The sequence below is a fragment of the Balaenoptera musculus genome, chromosome 14 (genome assembly GCF_009873245.2).
Source record: "Balaenoptera musculus isolate JJ_BM4_2016_0621 chromosome 14, mBalMus1.pri.v3, whole genome shotgun sequence".
Taxonomy (NCBI): domain Eukaryota; kingdom Metazoa; phylum Chordata; class Mammalia; order Artiodactyla; family Balaenopteridae; genus Balaenoptera; species Balaenoptera musculus.
Window position 1 is genome coordinate 35870346 of NC_045798.1, and position 27894 is coordinate 35898239.

The 27894-nt window shown below is 44.7% G+C and overlaps 1 protein-coding gene across 3 annotated transcripts in view; it reads left to right on the top strand.

The window, feature by feature from the left end:
* The first annotated feature begins 406 nt into the window (after window positions 1-406).
* Window positions 407-27894, top strand: part of LPIN2 (lipin 2) — an 81036-nt gene continuing 53548 nt past the window's right edge. For 2 of the 3 annotated variants that reach the window (XM_036823720.1, XM_036823723.1), the window contains exon 1: window positions 24234-24549. In XM_036823720.1, the coding sequence (XP_036679615.1) occupies window positions 24463-24549 (87 nt within the window). In that variant the 5' untranslated portion in view covers window positions 24234-24462. Of the gene's footprint in view, window positions 523-24233; window positions 24550-27894 lie in introns of those variants that run through there. The other variant, XM_036823721.1, reaches the window with a different exon arrangement.

The following is a 27894-nucleotide window of genomic DNA, read 5'->3' on the forward strand; positions in this document are numbered from 1 at the left end:
TCTAAGTTCCACGTGACCCGCCGCAGGGTTGCCATGGGGACCAGAAGAAACTTGATTGTGGAAAAGTAACGTTCAGGTTGCCGCAAGCCCGCGAAAGGCCGGTGCCTTCCCGGGAGCGCGGGAGATGGGCAGCGCGGCGGCGCGCGGGGCGGCTGAGCAGGAGGGAGTCCGCCGGGCGGCGCGCGGCCGGGAGCGGGCGGTGGAGCGCGGCGTCACGTGGCGGGGAGGGGCCTGCGCACCGCCCGCCCGCCGCCGCCGCCGCCGCCGCCGCCGCCGCCGCCGCCGCCGCGCCGCGCCGCGTCCCATTCATGAGGGCCGCCCGGCTCGGCTGCGGCCCAAGCGGCTCCCGAGGCAGCGGCGGCGGCGGGCGCCCGGGCCCCGCGCGCGCCCCCGGCCGGCCCCGCCTTCTCGGCCGCCCGCGAGCGCGCTCAGCCCGGCCGGTCCTCGTCGTCGCCGTTCGGCCGCCGCTTGCCCTCGGCTGCCTGCGGGCGCCGGCGCGGGGCGGGAGCAGAGTCGCTGCAGGTAAGCGGGGGCGCCGGGCCGGGGTCCTCGGCGGCGGGGTCTCCAGCGCGGCGCGGGCGCCGGGCCGCCCGGCATGAGGCCGGGACCCTTGGGCCCGCGCGGGCCGAGCCCCCCTGCCCGCGTCCCGCCGCCGGCGTCATCTAGAAACACGGACTCGCGGGGCGGGCTCGGGGATCGCGGCGGGCGGGGAGACTCTGAAAAATTTGGTGCCCCCGCCGCGCGAGCGGAGGGTCACTTCGGACCCCCTCCTCCTGGCTCTGCGGCGCGGAAGCTGGAGCTGCGGCCCCGGAGACGCTCGGCCCAGCGGGTCCCGGCGAGGGAAGTGCCGCCGGAGGCCGCGTTTCCATCCAGCCCCCGGGCCTGGGGGAGGGGGCCCGGCACGTGATACGCATCGCGGCGGGGGCCCGGGAAGTTGCAGTTATTTTTCTGCGGCCGTTCGTTTGCCCGGCGTCTCCGCCTCAGGGCTGTAGACCGAATCCCCAGTGAGTAGTTTTTCTCCTCCCAAACCCCCTCCCCTCTGCACATCTTAATCTGTGTCGAACATGTTAAGGTACAGTTGATGCTGAGGGCTGTTCTCTCAACTTTTAACCCCGCGGGTCATCGTTTCTCCCCACGCCCGGGCAAATTGAGACTGTTCTCATTGAAAACTGGGGATGTCGTTTGGAAGGCACACTTATGAAAAACAGGACCAGAAAGATCATCCTTCCTTTCAGAAAGTGTTGGAACTCTGAATATTTGGAAATGTTAAGAATTACTTAACAAACCGCTAGGCTAATTTAAAATGTACGTTTGGGGATTATTTTTCCATACCTTTTTTTTTTTTTTCTTCGTTTTCCCTAACTGAAAAAGTGTCTCTTGCCTTGGTGTCACGCCAGGCCCTGTTGAAGATGCTTGGTAAGCGCTACTGGTTATTCAAACTTGGCCTGGCTAGTTTGTAATGCTTTGAACAACACAAAGTCAGTTTTGCAATATATTTTGAAGAATTTACAAGTTAGTTAGTTGACCCCCTAATGGCTTATATGTGGATGGTTTGATACTGATTGTTCTCAGCGGTTTCAGATTGAAAAGTGCGGCAGGTGTAGCAGAGGTGGGAGCGTGGGGGAAGGATTCGAGTAATGTAGCCCTCGGCGTCTGGTGCCCTAGTGCAGCATCCTCTTTGCCTGAAGGGCAGTTACCCTCAGGCCATACTCGGCCAGAGTGTGAGAAGCAGGCCCAAGGCCACGTGTGGAAGAGCCCTGGGCGGTGTGGGAGGCTGCTTCCCTCCACTTACATGTGGTGCTGATGTATCAGATTGCAGTATCTCCAGGCCCAGATGTGGGTGGTGATGGCTGTAGAATGCTGGAAATGAGACGGTAGGTTCTAATGTTCGATGGCATGGTTGAGAATCAACAAGAGAAGCTTTGTTTTGGAGGAACAGGAAATGGGAACATTGGAGAGCCATCCAACACTATAGTGAAGCCACTGGTAAGAAGCAAATAATAGGGTCAGCTGGGGCTCCCGTGTCCTTTCTTGTTACATTCTTATAGCCATAAAGGTACTCATCACCTGGATTGTCATGTTTGGGTTACTGACTGTGTCGTCTCCTGCGCTAGACCGAGTCCTTGAAGGCCAGACTCGTAGCTGCCGGCACCCAGCGCAGAGCCAGCTTTTAGATGAGACCCCTGCGGAGGTCTGTAGAATGAAGGTAGGAAGCAGCAGGCAGTGTGACCTGAGAGCCAGTTCACTCGGCTGTCCTGAATTGTGAGCTTTGGATGAATAATCTTGGCAGTGCCACTCACTAGAGGTGGTAAAAGGTTAAATTAAGCTGACGAGCGTTACAGTGAACATTTTGCAATGTGTAGTTTAAATGTTAATATCGAGTTTAAATATAGCGTGGTTCTCTGTGTCGACAGCTATTTCTCCTGGGTGTGCGTCTTCATATACGCATTTCCTCATATGTGACTGCGCAGGGACACTGGGCTGGAAGCTTTGTCTTGTTAGGAGGTAGAATGAGCTGCCTCCTGTGGGTGCTTAGCAAGCTGTCCGGAAGTTTCCCTTTAAGTCTGAGTTAAGTCTGCCCGCCTTTAATTTAAATCCTTTCCTTTTTGATGGGACCCCAGCGGCTGTCACTGCGTGCACATTGAGTTTCTCATCAGTCACTGGGCAGTGGTTTGGGACCTTTATTTTGAAAGCCTGTTTTGATCTGTCTTGTTGCCTTCATTTAGAAGGAAGTTTTCTTTCTGGCTGAGCCCCAGAGTTCTCTGACCTCTCATTTGCCTTCTTTATGATGAGACAGCTCACAGGTTGGCAAGCAGAGCCATCAGTTGGCAGAATCCTATATAAATGATGTCTTACTAAAACTTTGAGGATAGTTCCCACAGGCCGCAGCAGTAAGTTTTATGGCTATATTTTGGTAATATGGTATTTGAATAAGAAGTCGTCTTGGTGACTTTGCTGGCTATTAAGCTCTGATTTTTGGAATCCACCTTCCCTGCCTTGGTCTTGATTCTTTATTTTAGTAACACACTGTTACTACCACTAAACGCTTTCCACGTGTGCGGTCCTGTAGTCTAGGATGATAATGGAGAAGTTGCTCACCCCCAGGGTCCAGATGAAGTCACTCGGTATCTCTGTGAGTCCACGGCAGCCTGTGTGGTGTGGCCGCTCCAGCCTCTGCGGTGCTCCTCGGCCGCCCTGACTGACAACAGGAAGCTGGGCCCAGGTGGTCTGGCCCTGCTCTGGAACCCTGGGACTGGAGGATTCTGCCCCAAGTTTCCATCCCATCAAGAGGGAAGGAGGAGGAAAAAAGAATCCACTAGGAGATAAACGGTGCTGCGATGCAAGATAAAGCCCTCAGTGTGACTTTGGGATTAGAATGATGATATAGTACACATTTTTTCTTATTTGATTCACTGATTATAGTTTAGAATCTTTTTCCTCTAAAGGCTTTGAATGCTAAGTTTCGGTGCCGCTGTTTGTCAGTTAGATTGGTGTTAAAATTGCTACAAAGAAATGAGGAAGGAAGGAGCCAGAGTTCATTCCCCCTTGTAAAGCGTGGCGCTGCGGTTGCAGCATCAGATCCTTTTCCTGCCTTCATCGCACGTCTCTACAAGGAGAGTGTGGCCAAAAGGCAAGGGGTTTATGTGTTGTTAGGAGAGGGACCTTTTAAAATTATTTTCAGATTATTTAGGTCAAATGTATAATTTGAGAGACTACATAAATGTATGGGGGAGACTAGAAAGTGATCTTTTAAAAAGCCATTTGGAATGTGCTGCCTGTTTTTGTAATCTCAGAATTTAGAACTTTATTATGCGGTGTTTGTGTCTATCTGCAGTGTCATATATTTTAAACATGAAGTATCCAAGTAAGGCTTTCCTACTTCTTTGGAGGGGAAACATGGGCTTACAGAAAAGCACTCCTTGTAGTGTCTGGGTAGCTGGTGGATTGCCTTTATCTGACTTTTTGGCATATTTGGACAGTTTCGAAAGTCTTTACTTCTGTAGTTAACTTTATGAACAGTAGCTTCGTTTGTTGCCTTTATTTCATTTCATATCCTTATTTACTTTTTGTACCAATTCCCTTAACTTTGTTTAGTTATAGGTAAATTTGTCTGAACTGTCTCAACTTATTTTTTTCAACCAGGCAGAGTATAAGTAAAATTCAAAGTGGTTTACAGATTCTAAGTTGTTTTCAACTTCTAGCATCTTTTTCATCTTTCCTGTTCATGAATCTGCAATGGTCTGTTCTCACCTATTTTAGCAAATCTGAGTTTCTCTGTGCTCTCAGTTCAGTTTTTTCCCAACCGTCTCCACCTGTGCATTCAGTCCTCAAGGCTCACTTCCCTTGATCAGCTGCAGGAGGCAGACCCTTCACACGTGTTGATGTGGTTGCTATTTTGCTTGTTCTGTGCTACTTTGTGTTTGCCCTCGAGTCTTCTGTGGCTTTCCTCTAGCCTTAACCAGGATTAGAGGAAATAAAGACTGTCTCCTTAATTTTCAGACACTCCCTGCGGCCAGTTTGCCTCCTTCGCTCTGTAAATGTTGAACCAAGGGCGGGGAGTAGGGAAGAGAGATAGTGTTGGGTGGAATAAGAAGCCAGCCTTAAAGGTTTGTCAGATTCTAGTAGGGAAAGGACAGCTTGAGGAGGCGGAGGAACATTTAAACATGGGCACTGTTGGGGGACGGTTGTGGGGTTGGATCTGTAGATTTAAAAGTCGCTGTGAAGGGGAAAGAGGGGAAGGGTCGGGCCCTCACAGGTCGATGAGCAGAAGGAATTGGATAGAGGGAGCCCGAGCGGCTCTGCAGACCTGGTACTTGCAGGGCATTGGGGGCTTTGAAGGTCTGTGGTGCTTTCTCCTATTGTTTTGATTTTTAACTTTTTGGTCATTTGTTAATTTAGTTGTTGTATGTTTTTACGTAACATTATAGGGAGTGTAAAGGAACATGGATTTGAAAAGTTTAAGAAACATGATTAAAGACCCTAATATTTCAAGGAGAAGAGGTACCATTATCTAGGTTTAAAAATTGTTTGGTTTTGGTGGTTATAATTAAGTAGTTATAGGCAAAGGGGAGAAGCTGAGGATGGGGAAAGCATCCTTCAGAAACTCTAAGGCTGGAACTAGTGACTTTCCTGCAAGAAGGAAGATAGGTGTATGGTACCAAGTCACACCTTTAGTGACTGATTGAATTTCTGCATTTACCTATTTCTGAAATATAATGGAAGGGAGGGTTTATCCCATCTGTTTTTAAATCTATAGTAAGATGTTTTCTTTTTTATAGGAAAAGTATCGTAATTAAAAACAAAAAAGTTCATTGGTTAATCTGGAATTGAAATCTACCTAAAAGCCTTTTTTCTACCTCTGAATAAACAAACAGGAGTTGTACAATGGCCAGGATGGTTCTCATCTGTTCAGTTCATGATGATGTGACATTTCTGGCTCCTGGCAAGATAGGTGTGCCCTGCTGTACTAGAGACGTGCTGTTTCATTCATTCTAAAAGAGAGGCCCTTGAAAGATAGGAGCTATTCAATATAAAGTCATCTGTTAATTTTTTTGTGTGATTTTGTATTGTTATCAACTGTGAGACAGCAGAAGCATCAGACAGTTCATGTGAATTAAGAAATCTGAGTTGCTGCTCCCTGATGTGATATGGTACTTCCCCCAAAGGTTGAGTCGTAGGTCTGTGATCCTTGTAAAGTGATGCGTCTTTTTTCTGAACTGGCATAAGTCAAGGAATGCTTGGGCTTACAGCAGACTCGTAGGGAATATACTTTTTGTTTCCTTTAAGATTCTGTGTGAATATACTTTTTGCTTCTTTAGGATTCTACATGTAATTATTTTTTTCTTTGTAAAACATTCCAAAGCATCTGCCCACATATTATATTTCTTTAAAATTTCAACAGTTTTTTGGATGAATTTCGAATAACGTTAATAGTCATAACATTTCTTCATATGAACTACACAGAAACAGGCCTTATTCAGGGAAGTATCACTTAAGAGAGAAAGCTCTCTGTTTTATAAATTAAAATGTGTATTAAACAAATACCTTTTGAGAAAGGACTGATCTTTTGTTGTAGGGTTTTCTAACTGGCTCAACCAATTAAAAAAACTTGCCTAAGTAATGTTATTTGAAAAGTAAGAATTTGGAATTTGGGGTTCTTTAAAAGATAGCTACTGAGACTCTTTGTCTGTAAAATGGTGCTGATGCCTACTTTTTAGGGACACTAAATGTTTCTAGGAGGTGTTTAATGTTTGTGAAAGGTTGTCATTACTGTTGCAGTTACATGATTGAACACTTTCTTTGGGTGAGGACTTGTGGTTTACACAAATTATCTCAAGAGCCACAATGACCCTGCAAATGGAGATAGTAGTCCCATTTTCTAGGTGATGCCGGTGGGGCTGAAAGAGCTTTGCTGAAGGCTCGCAGCTTTGTGGTGGCGTTGCCCTGGCTCCATCACCACCAAGCTGCCCAAGGACCGTAAGAATTCTCCTGCATCTGCTTGACATCAAGTTTAGGGTTTTGTTTTGACTTGATTAGGCAGAGCTGGAGAACTTATGCTTAATGTCAGCATCTATAAATTGCTAGAAAGATAGCACCTGCTGTATAGGAGGCTGGGTTTCTCTGAATCATTTATATGTGCAAAACCAACTGTGCCAGGGCGAGAAAAGCCAGCGGAGAGAACAGTGGAGGTGATGCTACCCCCCGCGCCCCCCCCCCCCCGCCCCACTCCCGGGCGGCTCTGGAACGAGTTGGATGATGTGAAGCTGATTTCCCTCTGCCCGCTTCCACAGCGTGATCACATCGCTATGATGAGTCAGGACAGAGTGTTTAAAACGGGGCCCCTAAACGCTGGCTAAATATTGCTCTCAGCTGAGCCTGAGAGGAAGGTGGTTCTGTTTAGTGTTGAGAAGGAGAAATGGGCTCAGCGATATAGTTTGTCAGAATCCAAACCCACCCCTTTTGAAGGATCTTCCCAGGTACCTTTGACTGCTGATTCGAGGAGCGTCCTCTGTGACCCCTGGTTACCTGGGACTGGACCACGCGTAGCAGCACCGAGGTCCAACATTCCAGAGTTGGACGGAGCTTCCAGCCTCCTCCTCCATATAGGAGCCTCGTTCCCCCTCCACCCACCCATGGGGGCAGCTGGCTGAAACCCCTAATGTTGTTGAGTACCTGAGTTTGAGTTTTTGTGAACTGGTGCTCCCTTCACTGTATCATTTGACTCATTTGCCAACTACATCTGCAGAAAGATTCTAATGGAGTTTTTGTTTTGTTTTTTTTGTTGGCTGCGGTGGGTCTTCGTTGCTGCACGTGGGCTTTCTCTAGTTGCAGCAAGCGGGGGCTACTCTTCGTTGCAGGCTTCTCTCATTGCAGTGGCTTCTCGTTGCGGAGCACGGGCTCTAGGTGCACAGGCTTCAGTAGTTGTGGCTCGCAGGCTTACTAGTTGTGGCTCACGGGCTTAGTTGCTCTGCAGCATGTGGGATCTTCCCGGACCAGGGATCGAACCTTTGGCCCCTACATTGACAGGCAGATTCTTAACCACTGCGCCACCAGGGAAGTCTTCTAACGGAGCTTTAATGGTGTTTTATTTACTGTGAATAAATTAATGACTTGGGATTTATCAGTTCTTCAGTGCAGGGGAACGTCCCATTAAACAGAAACACCTTCATAGACCTTCAGGAATTTCCAAGTCCGTGAACACTTTTGGTGTTTAGTTTACTCAGTTGTCTCATCTGTAACTTGGAGACCACAGTACCTTCTGCTGGGCTGATTCTGAGGATTAGAGGAGGTTGTATGTTAAACCAGAGCCTCAAGCCACCCCGAGGAACAGAGGCAGGGTGGCAGGCTGGGAGCTCTAACTGGACAAGGAAGGGACACCAGTGTCTAGAGGCGCAGGGCAAAGGGCAGAAAGGCGAGTAGAACAGCTGCCTTGCCCAGAAGTAGCTTGTATTCTTGTAGGGGTATGCTGATATTCTTGCCGTAGAATGGAAAAGGGCTTTTGTGTTAGGACATTTTCCTGCTCCAAGCTGTGCGGGGAGGGATTGAGAAAGGAGTACTGTACATGGGGATTGAAAGGGAGCAAAGGAAGCATCTGGGAGAGAGCTTCTGTGCTTCTATTTTTAGCATGAGAATATGATGTTCAGTTGAAAGATGTTTATGTCTCAAAAATATTGCTTTCTGTGCTTGAAATTTCTTCCTTGACCCAGAACGTTTATCTTTATAGTGTCAAAATAGGAAATATACTTTCATAATTTAGCAGTTTTGTATATGTCTTAGGCACTATGTATGTTTACAAAATTAAGCCTTGTGATTTTTGCTGTCATTTTATCTCTGGCTGTATAAGTTTTGTTGTCCAGGCCTGCAGGTAGAGCCTTATTTCTGTAGTATCAAGAAAACAGAGCTGTCTTATATACCTGATATATATAGTGCAGGTGAACACTTAACTAAAACTTAACTAAAAGAAAAAAATTCTCTTGCTGACTAGTTTATAACGTCTCTAAGTAGTTGACATTTTTCTGCAAGCTCTAATCATTTTCATAAAAATTTCCTTAGATTATAAAGCTACATGAAATTTTATTCTCTACTAGTTGAAAAATACTAATATATCTGTATTGTTATGGTAGCTGATCTTTTTTTTCAACTGCTGAATGTCATCCTTTTAAATGTTGGCTAAATTTTTTGCTGATATCCTTGCCATAGAATGGAAAAGTGCTTTTGTATTAGGACATTTCCCTGCTCCAAGTGAATCAACTAGATAACTTAATAGGAACTTTGCTGTATTTATTTATTTAATAAATTATTTATTTATTTATTTTTGGCTGCGTTGGGTCTTTGTTGCTGCACGCGGGCTTTCTCCAGCTGTGGCGAGTGGGGGCTTCTCTTTGTTGCGGTGCGTGGGCTTCTCATTGCGGTGGCTTCTCTTGTGGAACACAGGCTCTAGGCACGTGGGCTTCAGTAGTTGTGGCACATGGGCTCAGTAGTTGTGGCTTGCGGGCTCTAGAGTGCAGGCTCAGTAATTGTGGTGCATAGGCTTAGTTGCTCAGCAACATGTGGGATCTTCCCGGACCAGGGCTCGAACCCATGTCTCTTCCCTTGGCAGGCGGATTGTTAACTACTGTGCCACCAGGGAAGTCCGAACTTTGCTATATTTAAATTTCCTGGTTCATTTGTTTTGTCTTGTTAATGAGAGATACCTAAATCTCAAATGGACCACAGGGGCTGATGTTGAGAGTTGGAGAAGAGCTTTTCCTAATTAAAAGCAGAACAAAACAGAGCCCCACAGTGCTCATATTTGCTTGGTGTTTGTTTTTCTTTTCTTTAGTAGTTTTCATTCCTGTGAGTAAGATTCATTTTATAAGGCTGCATCACATAATAATTCTTTTCATCTTAAAACATTTTTAAGTTTTTTTTTTTTAATATATAAATTTATTTATTTAATCTATTTATTTTTGGCTGTGTTGGGTCTTCGTTGCTGTGCGCGGGCTTTCTCCAGTTGTGGCGAGCAGTGGCCACTCTTTTGTTGCGGTGTGCGGGCATCTCATTGCGGTGGATTCTCCCGTTGCAGAGCACGGGCCCTAGGCACGTGGGCTTCAGCAGTTGTGGCTCGTGGGCTCAGTAGTTGTGGCTCGCGGGCTCTAGAGCACAGGCTCAGTAGTTGTGGCACACGGGCTCAGCTGCTCCGCGGCATGTGGGATCCTCCTGGACTAGGACCCGAACCCATGTCCCCTGCATTGGCAGGCAGATTCTCAACCACTGTGCCACCAAGGAAGCCCAAGTTTGTTTTTTTTAATGTATAGTTTAAAAATTCAAATTGGACTTTGAGGTATGCAGTGAAAAGCACCAAAGTCTCTTCCTCAGGGCTGTTGACTGCTTCTTAGAAGCAACTCCTTCAACTCTTTTACCTGTTTCTTGTGGGACTTGATTCCATGCTTGTTAGTTGTTGTGTTGGCTTGTGTGTTAGGCCCCCTATTTCCAATTTCCGACAGAGCTCCAGCCCCCTCGCCTGGCCTCTGTGACCCTCGCCTGCCTTGGGTCCCTGTGTCGGGTCCGTTTCCCACTTCTTCTCCCTCGGCCTCCTGGTCCCGCTGGGCGTGGAGGAAGGCTTCACCATAAGGTTTACGCATCTGGAAATGTGTTCTAGCCTCATCCTTCATCGGGAGGCTGGCTGTAGAATGCTAGAGCGGAAATACTTTTCCTTTAGAATTTTGAATTGTTACTGTGGAGAAGTCCCAAACTTTTAAACGCCCGTGTCTCCCCCTCGCTGCCCCTCTTCCCGTCGTCTCCCTCCTCCGCGTGCTCTCGCCTGCTCTTTCTCCTCGGAAAGCCTCCAGGGAGCTGCTTGCTTCATGGTCCCCAGCCCTGGTGGCGGCGCGCTGGGCTGGGTGTGATGGGGCCCCGGGGCCCCGCCCTGGTGGCTTGCGGGCGGGTCTCTCCCCTGGTCTCGGTGGGTCAGAGGCCGGGAGGACACCCAGGGTAGTGGGTGCCCCTCGGCCAGTGTGGCTTCACCCCCGGCAGAGCTCACTGCAGCCACGCATCTTCTGCCCGAGCCCCGCGTGGTGTCTCTGAACCTTTCCCTCCGGGACACCGCGGGGCCCTGGACACTGTCCACGGCTCCTCCCGTCCTGACCGCCTTCTGTGGAGCCCGGCAGGGCGGCTGCCGCTTCTCCGCTGTGCTGGGCCCCGTGGGAACGTTCAATTTGGAAAATTGTGGCTTTGACTTGGAAATTTTCTTATAGTTGTCATGGTTTTTGATATCTCTCCACTGAGGAGGGCTTTGGAGCACTTCCTGTCTAGTCCTCCTTTTTTTTCTCCATCCGTCTTTCATCTTTCAAAAACTTGACCTCTTCCATTTCCTCTAAACTTTCTCCTTGTACTTAACAGTTATTCCTGTTAACATTTCTTTCTTGTTGTGTTGGTGAGTGGATTCGTTTGCTAGGGCCACTGTCACTAAGTGCCACAAACGGGTGGATTAAACGACAGAAATGTGTTGTCGCAAAGTTCTGGAGGCAGCAAGTCTGAGATCGAGGTGTCAGTGGGGCTGGTTCCTTGAGGGCCGCTCTCGGTTAGCTGGCGACATTGGGCATTCCTTGTAGGTGGCAGCACCTTGAGCACTACCTCATGTTCTCACGGCGTTCTCCCCGTGTGTGTGTGTCTGTCTGTCTTTGTCCAGATATCCCCTGTTTATAAGGGAGGCAGTCATTGGTTTAGGGCCCACCCTAATGACCTCTTTTTAACTCAGTTACCTCTGTAAAGATCCTATTTCCAAATAAGGTCGCATGCTGAGGCGTTGAGGGTGAGAACGCCAACTTACTCTGGGGGCACAGTTCAGCTCCCTAACAGTGAGTTTCAAGAGGGAATGAAGATAAAGTGTGTAACATCCTCTGTGTCAACAGAATGTCTAGTTATTATAACATTTTAAAAGATGCTTGTAGTCCCACCTGTCTTCACCAAAGATCAGAAAGCAACTCTCAGGAAGCAATTTTTAGATTGCAACTGGAGATTTTTGTTCAGACTGTGTGACTGCTAAAATTTCCACTGGTTTCCTGAATGTTTTATAACGTAGTATCTGAGTCACCTCATTTTCTACTCTGGCTTTGTTTCTAAAGTAATTTGCAGGTTGGCAAAATGCCTGAAGAAAGAACAGCAGCAGTGTCTTGTGAGAAAGTGAATCCTGAGTCTGTCCCGGCGTAGTTAGGTGAACACCCTCAGCCGGGTCCTGATGCTCTGGCTCCCATGTTAGCTGTGCTCTATTTCTTTTTCAGATGTGGCTTTTACCTGAAGTCACCCCTCCTGCCGTTCCTCCCATACACTCTGACTTCCTTCATGATAGTTATCCCAGTCTAGAATCGTGTTTTTCATTTGTTGCCTCCCTCTCTCCTTAGCATTAGAATCTAAGTGCTGGGAGGGCAGGTACCTTGTCAGCCGAGTTCATGGCTTGATCCCAGCTCAGAATCGAACAGCGAACAGCACATCAAAGTAGACGCTGCTTTTAAACAGATCGATGTGTGAAACGGGCTTTATTTTCCAACATTACCAATGTGGCCTCACTGACTCGCTGTTGCTCTTGGAAATCCTTCTCTCTCACCTTGCAGGAGCTCGTGTGCAGGTCAGCTCGTGAGCCCCTGCCGGCGCAGCCTCATCTGGTGTCTGTTTGCGGAGCTGTGTGACACTATGGCACCACTCAGTGACATGCGTGTCGGGTGGTGCTGGCAGCAGCGGCGCAGCTGCTCCCGCATCCTTTATCCACCCGAGTGTCCACCCAGGGCCCCGAGAGGGATGTCCCCCTCCTAACACGTCTGAAAACTACCGGGGCCCCGGGAGGCACTGTGCACGGTCCAGCATGAAGTTGGAGCGGTGTGTGTTTTCATTGTCATTGCTGGAAGACTCGCCCAGGTCCCCGGGCCCCTCTGCAGCCACGGTCTGGGATGCCCAGAGCTGGGTGGCCACGTGGGAGGGAGTTCACGTCCCTGCCTCCCGGCCTCGTGGTCGCCACGTGCTCTCTAACTGAGACAGGTAGTCCCAGGCGGTTCCAGAAGGAAGAGTAGAAAGCGGTGAATTTGTGCTTCCTGATCTAGAAGACTCCCCTCTGAGAAACTGGGGGCTGCATTCCTGAGAGTTAAATGCAAGGGAGCCTAGAGTTTGGCTGTGCAGTGCTCCCTTGCACAGTTTGGAAATCTGTGCTACAGGAGCTGAGGAATTCTCCTGGTCACTTTTATGACATCAGTTAAGTAAGCTGATGGGTTGGTGCTTATTTTTTTCTTGTTTGTTTAATTAGTGTGCTGTTAGTAATGAGGGAAGACCCTCCTCTCCACTACTGGAGTCGTTAAAAGGTGATTGATGCAGTGAGAGAGGTTGGTCTAATTGCTTATGTGGCAGAAGTCACCTTTTAACTAGAATTGTGGCACCATGACCCCTGATCCCATTGCAGCTCACTGACACCAGGTGAGAGCCGCTCCGGCACAAGGGCTTCGCCCTCGGATGGTGTCTCGAAGGCGAGGGCTGAGCTTTGACCTCACTAATACTCCTTTGAATTTGAGTTAAGTTTAGAGAAATACAAGCCTCCAAAATCGAAGTGTGCGTGCTCATGAAGTATTGACTCTGGCATCTCTTACTCAGAGGTTTACAATCAGCCTTGGGGTTCCTGGCAAATGTAGAGAAGTTGGTGCCGGTGGCAAGGTCTCTGTAAAACCAAATGGTGGGGAGGGGGGAATGGGGTGTGGTTCTGGTGTTCTGGGTTGTGTGTGTGTGCGTGATACTTGCTGAATAGATACATGCATATGTACATACTGTCCTGGGATGCGAGCAAATAGTCATTTCTTTCCCGCAGCCTCACGCTGCCTGCTGAGGTGGGAGTGATGGATGGTGATAATTGATGGACATTATTCATGATGAAAAATACTGCTGTTTAAATTTCAGATGCTTATGTTGTTAATAAGTCTGAAGTTTACCCCTAAGATCTAATTACCTCACATTCTTCAGTTTTGTACTCCATTACAAATGGGTAATAAGGAATCTGTTCGTACTCCTATAAAAAAATGTCTCTCTGAAGGAATATGACTGAAAACGTATGCAGTCAGTGTACTTTGCCCTCTTCAGTGGCAATATATGCATTTCAGTGACGCTGTTATTATGAAAAACATTTTGAACACTCCTTCCTTTTTAAATTGCTTTCAGTCTTGAAATATATCCTTTTATGCTCAATGGTGGAAGATCTTTACCCTTCGAGGTAGGTTAGGTTTTTGGAAATAGCCAGAAGTCATTCAGAGCAACATCTGGTGGGTCAGGCATGTCAGAGAAGTGAATCATACTTACTTTTGTACTGTTTAAGAGTTGTGACTGCATAGTAATGATACTGGTTTTTATCCCGTGTAGCACCTAAATTTAATTTAAAGGTAGTTCTTTCAGAAACAAAGAAGAGTACTAATAACATGCTGGAAGGTGGTACAAAAATGGGATTGGTTTGTCGTGTAGCCCTCAGCAGTGATTAAAGGACAGCATTCACGTTAAGTAGAGTTAGGTAGCGTGGGGAAGATGCCTTCCTTGTCTCTTGGGGAGGACAGTCTGCTTTGGACACAGCGTGGAGGAGTAGCTGGATCTAGTAGTTTTTACCTGAAGACCCTTCCCTATACCCCTAGGGCTCTTCTCACCCATGTCAGTCCTAATTTGGCTGTTTGGGGCTGGAATGTGAATTAGACTCATACTATTTGCACAAATAGGCTGAAGGGTAGACCTCATTTGGATGGGCCTTAGGGAATGGGGAAATGGTTTGGGAAGCTAAAACAAAGAGATAAGAAGAGCTGTTGATCGAAGTGGGAATTAGGTCATAAGTCATTTGTTCACTTTCCTGTGTCCTTCACTAAATAGTGGGCTCCTTGATGGCAGGGATCCTAGCCTAACAGTCACCCACCTACGTGGCATAGGTCTCAGAGCTTTTCAATACAGATCTTCCTTGGCTTACGATGGGGTTACATCCTGATGAACCCATCCTAATTTGGAAAGATCCTAAATCGAAAATGCATTTAATACACCTCACCTACCAAACATTATAGCTTAGCCTAGCCTAACTTAAACATGCTCAGAACACTTCAGTAGCCTACAGTTGGGCAGGATCATCTAACAAAGCCTATTTTATAATCAACTGTTGACTCTCTCGTGTGACTGATTGAATACTGTACTGAAAGTGGAAAACAGAATGGTTGTCTGGGTGCAGAATGGCTGTAAGTGCATCGGTTATTTGCCCCCGGGATCGCGTGGCTGACGGGAGCTGGGGCTGCCTCTGCTCAGCATCATGAGAGGGGCTCGTAGGGCAGGCCTGTCACTAGCCGGGAAAGGATCAAAATTCAAAATGTGAAGGAGGGTTTCTACTGAATGCGTGTTGCTTTCACACCATTATAAAGTAAAAATTCACAGGCCAAACCATTGTAAGCTGGGGGTCGTCTGTACATTGTTTTCTAACGAAAGAAGGAAGAGATCTAATATCTGCGAAGTACCTAGTAGTTTCCAGGTGCTACTGCTACTGAACCAAACTTGGGTCCACTCGGCCACACACAGTAAAGCCAATCTACTGACACTGGGTCGTGGTGAAGGCAAGTGCAGCGTTTATTTCAGGGCGCCAAGTAGGGGGTCCAAGGGCAGCTTGTGCTCAAAACACCTGAACTCCCCATGGCTTTCAGCAAAGCATCTTTAAAGGCAAGATGAGGGAGGGACGTCCCAGCTTGTGCACAAAATTCTCTGATTGGCTGATGGTGAGGTAACTTGGTTGATAGTAAGGTAACAGGGTGGTGTCACATTATCAGTCCTTAGGTGCTGGTAGGTATCATGGTCATCAAGTAGTTAATTTCTTCCATTTTGTGGGGGTTTTAGCATCTGTAAAAACAACTCAGGAAATGTGCACCAGATACCATTCTCTAGGTACTTCAGAGAGGAGCTACAGCCGAGGATGTGGGGAGGGGTCTGTCCCGGGAAGGCCCTGTAGGGTCCTGCTCGGTTACACCACCTTCTTGAACTGTGGAAGCAGTCCTCTCTGGCCCCCGCTGTGACCCTGGGGAGGGGTCGGCTCTATGGAGGGGTCATATGAGGCTCAGGTCAGACTGAAGCTTAGGATGGTTACGTGTCAGGGTACCTGGTAAGTGGTGGAACGATAATTTAAAACTCAGTCTGTGTAAATTCAGAGCCCAAGCTGTGTGTGTGCCTGCCTGGCCCACCTCTAACCAGAACCAGTGTATAAATACAGGGCCACACGCTATCTAGATAAACCCGTGGTTCACAACTGGAAGAATTTTGCTCCCAGGGGAAACTCAGAAACAGTGGAGGCATTTTTGATTGTCACAGCTGGGGAAACTGCCACTGACATTGAGTGAGGAGGTAAGGGGTGCTGCACCCTCCACACACTGGGGAGGTTTTTCTACATCCTCAACACTTTCTGTTAGGTTTTTTAAAAAAATAGCCATCAGTGAGGATGAAGTGGTATTTCATGGTGGTTTTGATCTGCATTTCTTTGATGATTAATGATGTAGAGCAGTCTTTTCATGTACTTATTGGCCATTTGTATATTTTCTTCAGAGGGATACTTACTCAAGCCTTTTGCCCATATTTTAATTGGGTTGCCTTTTGTTGTTGAGTTGTAAAAGTTCTTTACATATTCTGGACATGAAACTCTTATTAGATATATGATTAGCAGATCCTTTCTCCCATTCCATAGGTTGTTTTTTCACTTTCTTGATAAGACCCTTTGATGCAGGAAATAAGTTTTAGGGAGTTCCCTGGTGGCTTAGTGGTTAGGATTCCGGGCTTTTACTGCCGTGGCCCGGGTTCAGTCCCTGGTCAGGGAACTGAGATCCTGCAAGCCGCATGGTGTGGCCAAAAAAAAAAAAAAAAAAAAGTTTTAAATTTTGATGCAATCCAGTTTATCTTTCATTATTCATGTTTTTGGTGTTATATCTAAGAATCATTAAGTTTCATGGTTTTACCTCTTATTTAGGTCTTTGATCCATTTTGAGTTAATTATTCTATATACAGTGTCTTATACAATGGGTCTTGTGTAAATTAAACACCAACAGTATGGTTAATTGGAAAGGCTCTGGAGTCAGAGTTGTCTCTGAACCATATGTGGAAGAGACTTCTTTCCCCATTGAATGGACTTGGCACCCTTGTCAAAAAACAATTGGCCATAGATGTTTGGGTTTATTTCTAGACTCTGGAATCTGTTCCATTGGTGTATATGTCTATCTTTATGCCAGTACCACATTGCTTTGATTGCCGTAGCTTTATAATAAGTTTTGGAATCAGGAACTTTGTTCTTTTTCAAGGTTGTTTTGGCCCCTTGCAATTCCATATCAATTTGAGGATTGACTTTCTGTATCTGAAAAAAAAAAAAAAAAAAATCTGTTGGGATTTTGATAGGGATTGCATTGAATCTGTAGATTGCTTTGGGTAGTATTGACATCTCAACAATATTAAGTCTTTGTATCCATGAACACAAGGTATCTATTTATTTTAGTCATTTTAAATTTAGCAATGTTTTGTAATTTTAAATATGTAAATGTTCAGCTCCTTGGCTAATTTCATTTCTAGATATTTTATTCTTTTAGATTTATTGTATTTGAGATTTTTAAATTTTTATTTATTTATTTAGTTTTGGGTGCGTTGGGTCTTTGTTGCTGTGCGCAGGCTTTCTCTAGTTGCAGTGAGCGGGGGCTACTCTTTGCTGTGGTGCGCAGGCTTCTCATGGCGGTGGCTTCTTTTGCTGTGGAGCACGGGCTCTAGGAGCGCAGGCTTCAGTAGTTGAGGCACGCAGGCTCAGTTGTTGTGGCTCGCGGGCTTAGTTACTGTGCAACATGTGGCCACCAGGGAAGTCCCTGTATTTGAGATTTTAAAAATATCTAGCACATCAAATTTGAGTTCCAAATTAAGTATTATGTCCTAGAATTTATTATGGAGACATCTTGAGGTTTGAAACTAAGTGGATTAGGGTTTGAACCTGGATTTGGCACTTTAAAAAATTAGCTGGTGGGGCTTCCCTGATGGCGCAGTGGTTGGGAATCCTCCTGCCAATGCAGGGGACACAGGTTCAAGCCCTGATCCTGGATGATCCCATGTGCTGCGGAGAAACTAAGCCTGTGCACCACAACTACTGAGCCTGTGCTCTAGGGCCCATGAGCCTCAACTACTGAGCCCACGTGCCACAACTGCTGAACCCCGGGTGCCTAGAGCCAATGCTCCGCAACAAGAGAAGCCACCACAATGAGAAGCCCGCACACCGCAACAAAGAGTAGCCCCTGCTCACCGCAACTAGAGAAAGCCCGCGCACAGCAACAAAGACCCAACACAGCCAAAATAAATAAATAGATTAAAAAAACCTAAGTTTTAAGCAACTTACTTGGTTACTATTAGTTGGTAACCTTGGATATAGCACATAATTCCTCTGAGCCTCTATTTTTTCATTTGTAAAATATAGGGATAAAGCAATCTTTCACAGAAGTTGTATAGATCAGAGATAATGCGTGCAAAGGACTAACTCTGTCTGGAGTGTGACTCAGTTAAACACTAGATAAATAATGCTAGGTTGCCAATATTGTGTTTCCTTTTATGGTTTCAATGTAAATACTGGTTTACTATACAATTTCTCATGAACATTTAGCTTATATTACCTTTGCTTATTTCTTTTCACGTCCAGAAGTTTTATGATTAAAGTATACATTAAAAACTTGAGTAAAATTAATTTGCTGGGAAGGCTAGTGATTTTTACACAAACTATATATCCTTTTTCTCAGAGAGCCTTATGAAGTATGTTGAGTCTGGAAGAAAAATAAATTTTAATAAAATGTCACACTCATTTTTTGTTTCAGTGGTGCAGTGTACTTAGAAGAGGGGGAACCTTTCTTCTAATGTTGCTGCTTTCAGATGCCTCTGTGCTTTCTTGGATCCTGTGTGTGCCCAGACATTGCAGGGTTTAATGTTAGACATATTACTAGCATTTAACCTCTCTGTAGCAAAGGTGACTTAAGGCTTTACCTTCATCAAAGGGTGCAACTACTCCTGCCATCTTGGAATTGCATTCTTCTGTACGTGGGTAATATAACTGTATACATCTGGGTACCAGTACTACAAGTTTTACTTTTTAAAATACATCTTAGAGGAACTTTTTTCTTTTCTTTTTTTTTTTGTTGCACTTTGTGGCATGCGGGATCTTAGTTCCCCAGCCAGGGATCGAACCTGCGCCCCCTGCAGTGGAAGCACGGAGTCTTAACTGCTGGACTGCCAGGGAAGTCCAGGGGAACTTTATATTGAAGTAGGCAGATTCAGCCTCTGAAAGGCAGTAATCTAACAATTCTGATTTTTTGTTTTAATTTAAATTTCACTAGTTAAGTAAAATCTGGTAACAGACTTAAATGTAGCACTAGAATCTTCCAATTGTAAAAGTAAATTCCTTAAGTTATTCTCGTAGCAACGTGTTTTAGTCATGTTTGCTGTTCATTTCCCAAAGAACACAGTGACCTGCATACAAGAATTTGAGATGTTGAATATTCTGATGGGGAGGGAATGGTGATGGGAATGCAGTCAGGTTGAGAAACATGGAAGTTGGAAAAAGAAACAGAAACTGGGAGAGCAGGCTGACCACAGAAACCAAGCAGGGTTTCCAGGCTTCATTGGATGCCCATTTAAGGCTACAGACCATCTGTCCTGTGGGGTGGCTCTTAGCCACACTCATGATGATTCTTTATTAAAATGATAATCCCAACTGCTTGGGTGGTATTTTCTTTAAGTCTGCTAACATGATAGCAAGCAAGTTGTGAATTAAACACCAACAACATGGTTAAAAGCAGAGGCTCTGGAGTCAAGCAGGCCTTGGTGTACATCCTGGCTTCTCCATGTAAGATGTGAACAGGTTCTTGATGTTGCTGATAGTTTGTCCTTTGTATACTTGTCTGTTGAAATCCTAGTATACTTATTATTATTTGTATGAATTTTATATATGATAAGAGTTTTTACATTCTCCCCAAGAAACTGCATATCCAAGAGATTATTGCTGAGTTCCTGGCTTCTGAGTACTTTCTCAGCATTACCGTAGCAATTCGTTTATCCAGATGGAAGACGGCAGAAAGGAGAGTACCAGCTAATTAGCAATATTTTTAAAATAGAGAAAATTGTAAGCAATTTTTTGGAGATGAAATCACAGCAGCAAAATAATTAAAACCACCATCACCAGTTTTTCAAACGGTCTAGAAAATCTTTAGTGAAAAATGTGCGGAACCAGCTATAGAAGTGGAAATGCCTCTTAAGAGTCGAGGAATGTGAGTGTGACTGACACGGGTCCCTACAGGATGCTGATCTCACAATTTGTGGCATTTTCTCCTGTTCTTCTCCGGATTGTGTTAATAATCTCATCTGTCCTTGATTACTTCATTTATTTGTTGTAATTTCCTTTGGCGAGCGCTGAGCCATCTCACGTGGACCCAGAGTGGGGAACCCCAGCCCTGTGTCTCCTGACGTTACCTGTACTTGGTGTCACTCCTGTTGTGATGCGCTGTGTGCTCCTGCTAGGTGTGAGTTTATAGCAGAGAATTTGTTGCTGAAAGATTAAAGCACCACACTTTTTAAATTATATACTGTTTTTTGAATTTGATAATAAAACGACTTATGTTTCAACAGGATTTCTAGAGTGTGAGCAAAATGGAGTGACACAGCCCTCGTACAGAAAATTGCTTATTAGAGTGTTGCCCCTGAGTGTCACCCTGGGTACAGGACCATTGCTAACTGCGATTCAGAGGGTGAAATGAGAGAAGAAATAGACAAACATTTAAATGGAAACAGTTGTGATTAACATGACACAGACACACACACCCCCCCCCCCCCAGTGAGGCTGCTGCCCTGGGGGTTCTGAGCAGGGCAGAGGGTTTCCCACTTGGCTTTATTTTATTGGAAGCGGTGTCCAGAATGTGGGACACAAGTCAAGCCATGATTCTTCTGCTCCTTAATTGGGCCGTTTAAGCTTTGCTCTTAACGATCCCACACTTGACTGCTGCGGACAACCCAGTATTGTCTCTCTGGTCTCAAAATATGGGGTGAAAGTTTGACCTAAAACATTAGAGTCAGAGAAATAGAGCTCAGAGATTGTTTAGTCCCAGACTCCTTAAACTGGGATGAGTACACTGAGGATATTCTAGGCCATTTGTACAGTAAACATGGTACATTAACCCTGGAACTTGGTAGAAGAAAACTTTGACCAGTTAGCCTTTTTTTTCCTTCATATTAAAAAAAATGGATGTTTCAAAGTAGAATGCAAAACGTGTTGAATTTTAAAGGTAAAATGTAAGTCTTCAAGAAGATTATTGTTGGGAAAGTCACTTTAAGCCGGGCCTTCTGACCTCAGGAGATTCTTCCTGTTTTTTCTCCTCTGTTCCTAGAACGACCTGTTTGTGTTTGATCATTCATTCATTCACAGCTCAAATGAAATTGTCACTAACTATGCTGTTTAGAGTTTTGGGGGTTGTATGAGGACATAATGAAATACTGGAACTTGAGTAGATGGGATAGCCATTCTCCAATAAGCGGCTAAACTACAGAAGATTGGAAAACCTCAGAGTGGTATCAAGAAGAATTTCTCTTGGTTTTGAAGAAAGCGTATCTGTCCCTTTTGGGTTGTTTTCATGGGCAAACATTAATTACAAGTAATTCCAGATATGGAAAGAAAAATTTTACATGCATTAGTGTAGGCTGTGGTCCTTTTCTGTGTGGGTCTCTGCCATGAGTGGCCTTGAAAATGCAGCAATGCACCTGAGTTAATTCCTTCACTGTAGAATAATTATGGTGGAGATTATGAATTCTTTGTAACTGAGGCTTTAAAAAATATTTTCATTATAATTTTTTACTAATGAAAACTTCTTAGTTTTCTCACCTCTTCATTGGTAATTCAGTAGAAATATGTTGCTATTCCACATTATGACCACTGGGGGGGAGTAGATTATGGATCAATATTTTCATGTTTTGCGGTAAAAAGAGTATAACTTGGGGCATAAAGGTATTTCTGTTTAACCAATTAGCCCAATTTCAATTAGCAAATTTCGTGTTAGGAAATTATAAATTCTTACATTTTGTTAAGAAGCCCTTTATACCTGGTCTCATATACATTTATGGGATTAGTGGTGGAAAAAAATAAAGAAGGTATATGTTTTACAAGCATCATCAGCTGTGGAATCAGAACAAGATTCTGACTCTCCTGGCCAGCATTTAAGTTTTGTGTCCCTGAGCTAGCTTTCAACAAATCTTTTTCTTGAAAGATTTAAGTCTTGGAAAAAAAGACTTCCAACTTCCACCTGCCTTTTTGGTTTTTTTTAAATAAGATTATTGAAGATGCTATGCAAAAATAAAAAGTAGTTTTTCTTGACGCACAACCATTTATTCTTAGCCTGTAGAGAAAAAGTCTTGACAATACAGTAGCATTTTTCTTTGAAAAAAAATCATAGGGATGATGAAGAATTGTTGGTTGTGATTTTTAAATTTTATTGACCAAGTCTGAAAAGCGCCACCACCAAGTTAGGGAAGCGGCAGGTCCCAGCCTGGGGGCAGGCGGTGCCCAGATGCAGCAGGAGGTGTGCGCCCTGGTGCGGAATCGGTGTTGGGAGGGTGAGCTCATCCTCTGTCTGGGTCCGTGGTCCATGCTCCTTGCTGTCAGAGCATCTGAGAGTCATGGATCCAAACTACATGGTGAGACAGTACCCAGGCTCTCCGGAAGCCCAGGTGGCTGGCCTGGAGCCTGCTCGTTGTGTAAGAGGCGGTGAGGTCAAGGTTGCCCGACAGCCTCTGCCCTCCTGGCTCGGGCCTTGCTCCCTCTCTCCTGTTGGACCCCTTCCCCCAGCACTTCCGCTCGGGGCCTCAACCTGGCAGCATGTGCCCACTGAGCGGCTGACCTTGGGCTAATTGCCTGACCTCTCTGGGCCTCAGTTTCCTCACATTTAAAATGGATCAGGTTTTTCGCATTTTTCTTTTCCCTCTGTCTTCGCTCTTCACCCGCCCTCCTACTTAGTTTCCCCTCTCCTGTCGTTCCACTGGCATATTTTCTTGTCTCTTCCAACTTCTGTTTCTTCTGTTTTTCCCTCTTCCCCATCTTCCTTGTAGCTTCTCTGGAACCCCCTTTCTCCGTCTCTCCTCACTTCGCCTTCTCCCTGACTTCTCACTTCTCCATTCTTTCCCACGGGCAGCACCCCAGTGTGGGTTTTTATTACCATCTGATGCTGAGGATCTGGGACTGCAGGGGGACATGGAGGAAGGAAGAGGTTTAAAATTTTGTACATTGTGTAATAGACCAAAAAAATCACTTCCCTTGTGAAAGGGGGAATTTGTGTACATGACGTGTATTGACTTGGATTACAAGCGCCCGTGGGCCCTTCACGTTAATGTGTGGGTAGAAGGCAGTGTAATGCTTTGAATGCAGGATACATTTTCCCATTTCTAATTTTGGTGAAATTTGTTTTAAATTTTGCCATTTAACATTTTTATTATGTGTATCTTGATGGTATATTGCTGTAGTAAACGTTACCAACAATCCCTCGGTCAAACATTTGGAAGTTTTGTCTTTTGCGATGTTTAGACAGAGAAAAAGTTTAATAATGTGAACATTATTAAATATCTGAAGATCAGTTAGTATATTGATGAATTTAACTACTTCTGTGGAATGATGGAAACTCCTGTCACCCTCAGCTCTTCATTAATGGAACTCTGGCTGAATGTTCCTTTCCGCCCTTCTTCTCAAGATTGTCTCAGGATCCTAAAGTCGTGCTCCAGTAGAAATATAATGGGAGCCACATTGTCATTTAAAAATTTCTAGTAACATTAAAAAATAAAAAAAGCAGGTAAAATTAATTTTAAGAATATATCTTATTTAACTCAGTATATCCAAAGTATTTTCATTTCAGCAAGTAACCTTATATATAGATATAAAATTATGAAATTATTTCACGTTCTGCTTTCATTCTACATGTTTTATGCTCACAGCACATATCATTTGGCAGTAGCCACATCACAAACGTAGCCATGTGGATAATGGCTATTTGTAACAGACAGCACAGTCCTAGACACTGGCTTGCAAAAAATAGTGTATTTTAATTTAAAAATTGACGTTTTGTCTCTGTGTTAGTGTGTTTTAGGTTTTTAGAAAAATTCACTTGAAGTGTTTATATGTTGACTTACTAACAGCTGGAAAGGAAATACCAGGATGTTTGAATTTTAGTGTTGTATTATCATACTCTTGAAGTTAAATTGTTTGTTATTATATTATTATGTAATGTTACTGTTACAACATTAATATAACTAATGCTATGTTAACATACAGTAACAAATTGTTATTATAATTTGTTCATTATTTACAGTGCTGAGCAGGTTAGCTCCCATTCAGAATTGTGAAAATATATTGGGTCATGGCAATATGACAAAGCAAAACATTTCAGTGATTTGAGTTCTATAAAGCATATGTCACCTGGCTGTCTTTGGGAAGCTCACTGATGCTTAGAAAGTATATGTAAACTTTGTTCCCTTACATGATTAATTTATTGAAGATTACGTCTTCGTATGTGTAGTTGTTTTGATTTCTAAAAATGAGGATGTAATTGATTTAGGGAATCATTAACTCAATTCGTGTCCCGTGTGATGGAAGCACAGTGAGGCTCCTGTGCTTGGGCAGGACTTGGTACCTATCAGTGTAAACACGCAGCACGGCCCATCCCATGCCCCTGCTTATCTGCTTCAGAGGGACAGGGTTGAGGCTTTCAGCAAATCTTACTGGTAAAGTCATGCATGTATTGCTTTTTTTTTTTTTTTTTTTAAGAGCCATTTCCTTTCAGTTTTAACCATATTACTGTGTCTGCAAACAGTTTGCCCAGCAGAACAGCTTTCTGTTTTGATAACTTAGAAGTGTGCCTTCATCTCTGAAAAAAAGACATTCTGATGAACTAGTTCAGTTTTAAGATGTTTTACTTGGAAGATGATAGTGACGATGAGGAGGAGAAGGTTGCTGAAGGTGTTTACGGTGGAAAGGCCCCTGCTGGCATCTTGGTGAGTTACATCCACCAGCTCCCGCCTCCCCGCTTTCTCCACCTGGGATATGCTGTGAGGAGGGGGCGGGAAGACCGCCAGGGAGATCGGCTGATGCCTTTTCCTTGGAAAATGTAGCGTCAGAATGAATTTTATTAACTTCTAAATGTTGTATTCAACAGAAATCTTTGGCTACCTGCTCTCCCTCCTTCACTCTACACCATCTTTCTACCCTTTTCTATTTATTATTTAACAAATAATAACTTTCTGCCTAGAAAAAAATGAAGTTGCTGCTTTAAACTGAGAATTTTTTTGAAACTAGGTTTCTCAGGAAATGTATCTCGTTTCACATTTCTTTGCATCTAAGTGTAGTAGCTGAGGAATAAAAACCATGGAAAAGGTTTCTGGTTTTTTTTCCCGTCTTTCAGATTTTTTGACTGCTTTCATCCAGTTCCCCATCCCCCAGCCTGCCTCTGGTGGCCATAAATCTGATCTCTCTCTATGAGTTTGTTTGTTTGTTTGTTTTATGATTTTTGTTGTCCTAGCCAAATATTTGTGAAAACTAAACTAATATTTTGAAACTGGCATCTTATTCTGATATGTGACAGGGAAGAGCGACAGCAGTCTGTTTTCTCCTGTGGTGGCAAACAAAATTTCTAATGTTAAAATATGTGGGGAAAAATGCAGATTGTCTGAGTTTTTTATCTAGAGTTTCCTCTCTTATGAGACATAAAATAAAACGGGTCACATGAAAGTGTAAGTTTTAGAAGTCTGCATTAAGGAAACAATCAGGTGAATTAAGGACAATATAATTTAACTTCACCTATGGAAGCTTTTTCTGTAAAAATGATTTGAAGTAAATGAAGGTAGTTTTTAGAAAATTAGGGGTGTATATTTTTATGAAAACAAGTGTAAAATAAAGACAAAAATTATACAGTTTCTAAAATCTGTGGCTCATAATCAGGTTGATTTTAGTTTTAAAGTTGTGCAAGTTTTTGTCACCTTTAAAAATGTTACACATCTGTGTGCTTTTTGCTTTTGGACCTGTTGGCAAAAATATACTCGCTGGGGATCTCGGGAACCGGTGGAACTAGACATCGTTTGACTAGGAATGGAAGTCAGGGGCTACGGAGAGGGGTCATTTACTTTTGAAATTTCATTTTAATAGTACAGGGTAGATGTATATATGGATTCCTGCGCATTTGTTGTAGAGGTCAGAAGGGAGAATGGTGAACACAGCTGGCTAAGAAATAGTTTAAAAGTTCATTTAGTGAGTAGCCCCAGCACACGCAAACCACTCCTCACAGGAAGAAGTTTGCTTCCTGCTGCTGGTGTCTTCTAGAGCGAGGGCCGCGGGTGTTTGGGCTGCATTTTATGACACTTGTTTTTGTGTTAGCATTAGAGCACTGAAGTTCCATGAGTCACCTCCCAGCTCCAAGAGAAACTTGGGTTTTCTGAATGGCTGGTGTTCAGGACACGGGATTTGCTATCTGCTTGATGAGCTCTGCTGATTGTGTAGGAGACTTTGTAACCTGGGTGTGGGTGGTGGGGGGAGATCTCAGGGTCCAGGCCCTCAGTGACCCCGACGCTCCTTGCTGGTCATGCTGTGTGCGCACACCTGTTGGAACGTGAAAGTCTCCATCATAAAGGAGGTGCTTTTATGTGTTTGGAATGCAAATGTAAAAATCTCATAATTTAAAAAACCATGAGGAAACTTCTGGGCTTTGTTAGAAATGGGGAATTTTTTTTAAAAAATCGTATTTCTATAATTTTTAAACAAATGAATATAATTCCTTTATTTGGCAAGGAAAAGGCCAAGTTATTTCATATTCAAATAACCTTGAAGTTCCAAAATAATCTGCTGGCCTTATTTTCCCCCACTTATTTTTAAATTACTTTGCGTTTTTCAAATTAGGGCAGAATGTACTACAGGAGTTCTTAGCCAAAGTTGTAATCCTAAGAAATGCTCCTAGAATCGAGTCTTTCTGTGGGTTAGAGCTGGAAGGGGCCCTGGAGGGCATCTGGCTGTTCTTAGTAGAGGTGAGAACCCCTGCACGGGGGTTAGGAGGACCTGTTCAGGCCGTCCTCGCTCCTCTGTGCTCTTTATCAAAGGGCCTGCTTGAGTCTAAAAAGCTCCCCTTTTTCAGAGAGAACTTTGTATGTTTATATTATTTACTGCGCGATGCAGTAACATAAACAGAGGTGGAAGACAGCAAGTCACCCTGTAGGTGGGGCAGGTGCCTTATGCTGAGTTGGGTGCAGAAGTGGCCGCCCCCAGCTTGGTGCATCTGATATCACCCCCTGCTTCACGGAATCGTGGAACCACACTGGTGAAGGGGTCCAAAACCAAATGCTTTCCTCTAGGTGGACAGTGGTCACAGCACTAATTAAATATTTAGTTGCACAGAATTTCATTTGCTCACAGAAATGTGGTGATGTTAACAGTCAGGCAGTTTGGGGGAGCACATTCTCCTAGAATCTTTGTTTTTACAACTTGATTGCCTGTTAATCATGGTATCTCAGATGAGCTCAGGAATTTGGGGGAGGGTAGCTTAGAGGCTGTGGCCAGAAGTATGTACGGGCTGTTTGGAAGTTATTTATTATCCATTTTTGTATTTATGCGCCATCTGTTTTCAGGAGAGACTTAGTGGTGGCCCACAGTTAAAAGCACACGCTGCTCTGCACTGCTGTGTGGTGCATGACTGAACCACCAGCTGAAAACAAAATTCTCTTCGTTCAGCAAATATTTATCGTGCCACACTGAATCCGCTAGGTGCTCACAGATCTTTTTGTTTGCAGTTACTAATACGTCTGAATTATTTGCTGCTCTGAGTTTGTGAGTAGCACAGCTGGACACATTTCCACCAGATGGTCGTGTGACGAGCACCTCATTTAGTTTGCCTGGATGCTCGGTCCTGGGAGCCGGGCCGTTGGCCCCGTGGACCTGGGTGAGCCCAGGACTGCAGGTCTGGTCCGGGGCCGCTTTGTGCATAGGATCGGAATTCCATCCCGTGTCTCTAGCTGTCTCGACCAGGTGTCGGTCCAGTCTAGAGGGATTGGACACATCTCCCTGAAAGGATCTGAATAAAAACGTTAACCTCGGGACTTCTTTGGTGGCGCAGTGGTTAAGAATCCGCCTGCCAATGCAGGGGAGACGGGTTCAAGCCCTCACCCTGGAAGACCCCACATGCCGGGGAGCAACTAAGCCCATGTGCCACAACTGCTGAGCCTGCGCTCTAGAGCCCGCGAGCCACAACTACTGAACCCACGTGCCTAGAGCCCGTGCTCCGCAACAAGAGAAGCTGCCACAATGAGAAGACTGAGCACCACAATGAAGAGTAGCCCCTGCTCACTGCAACTAGAGAA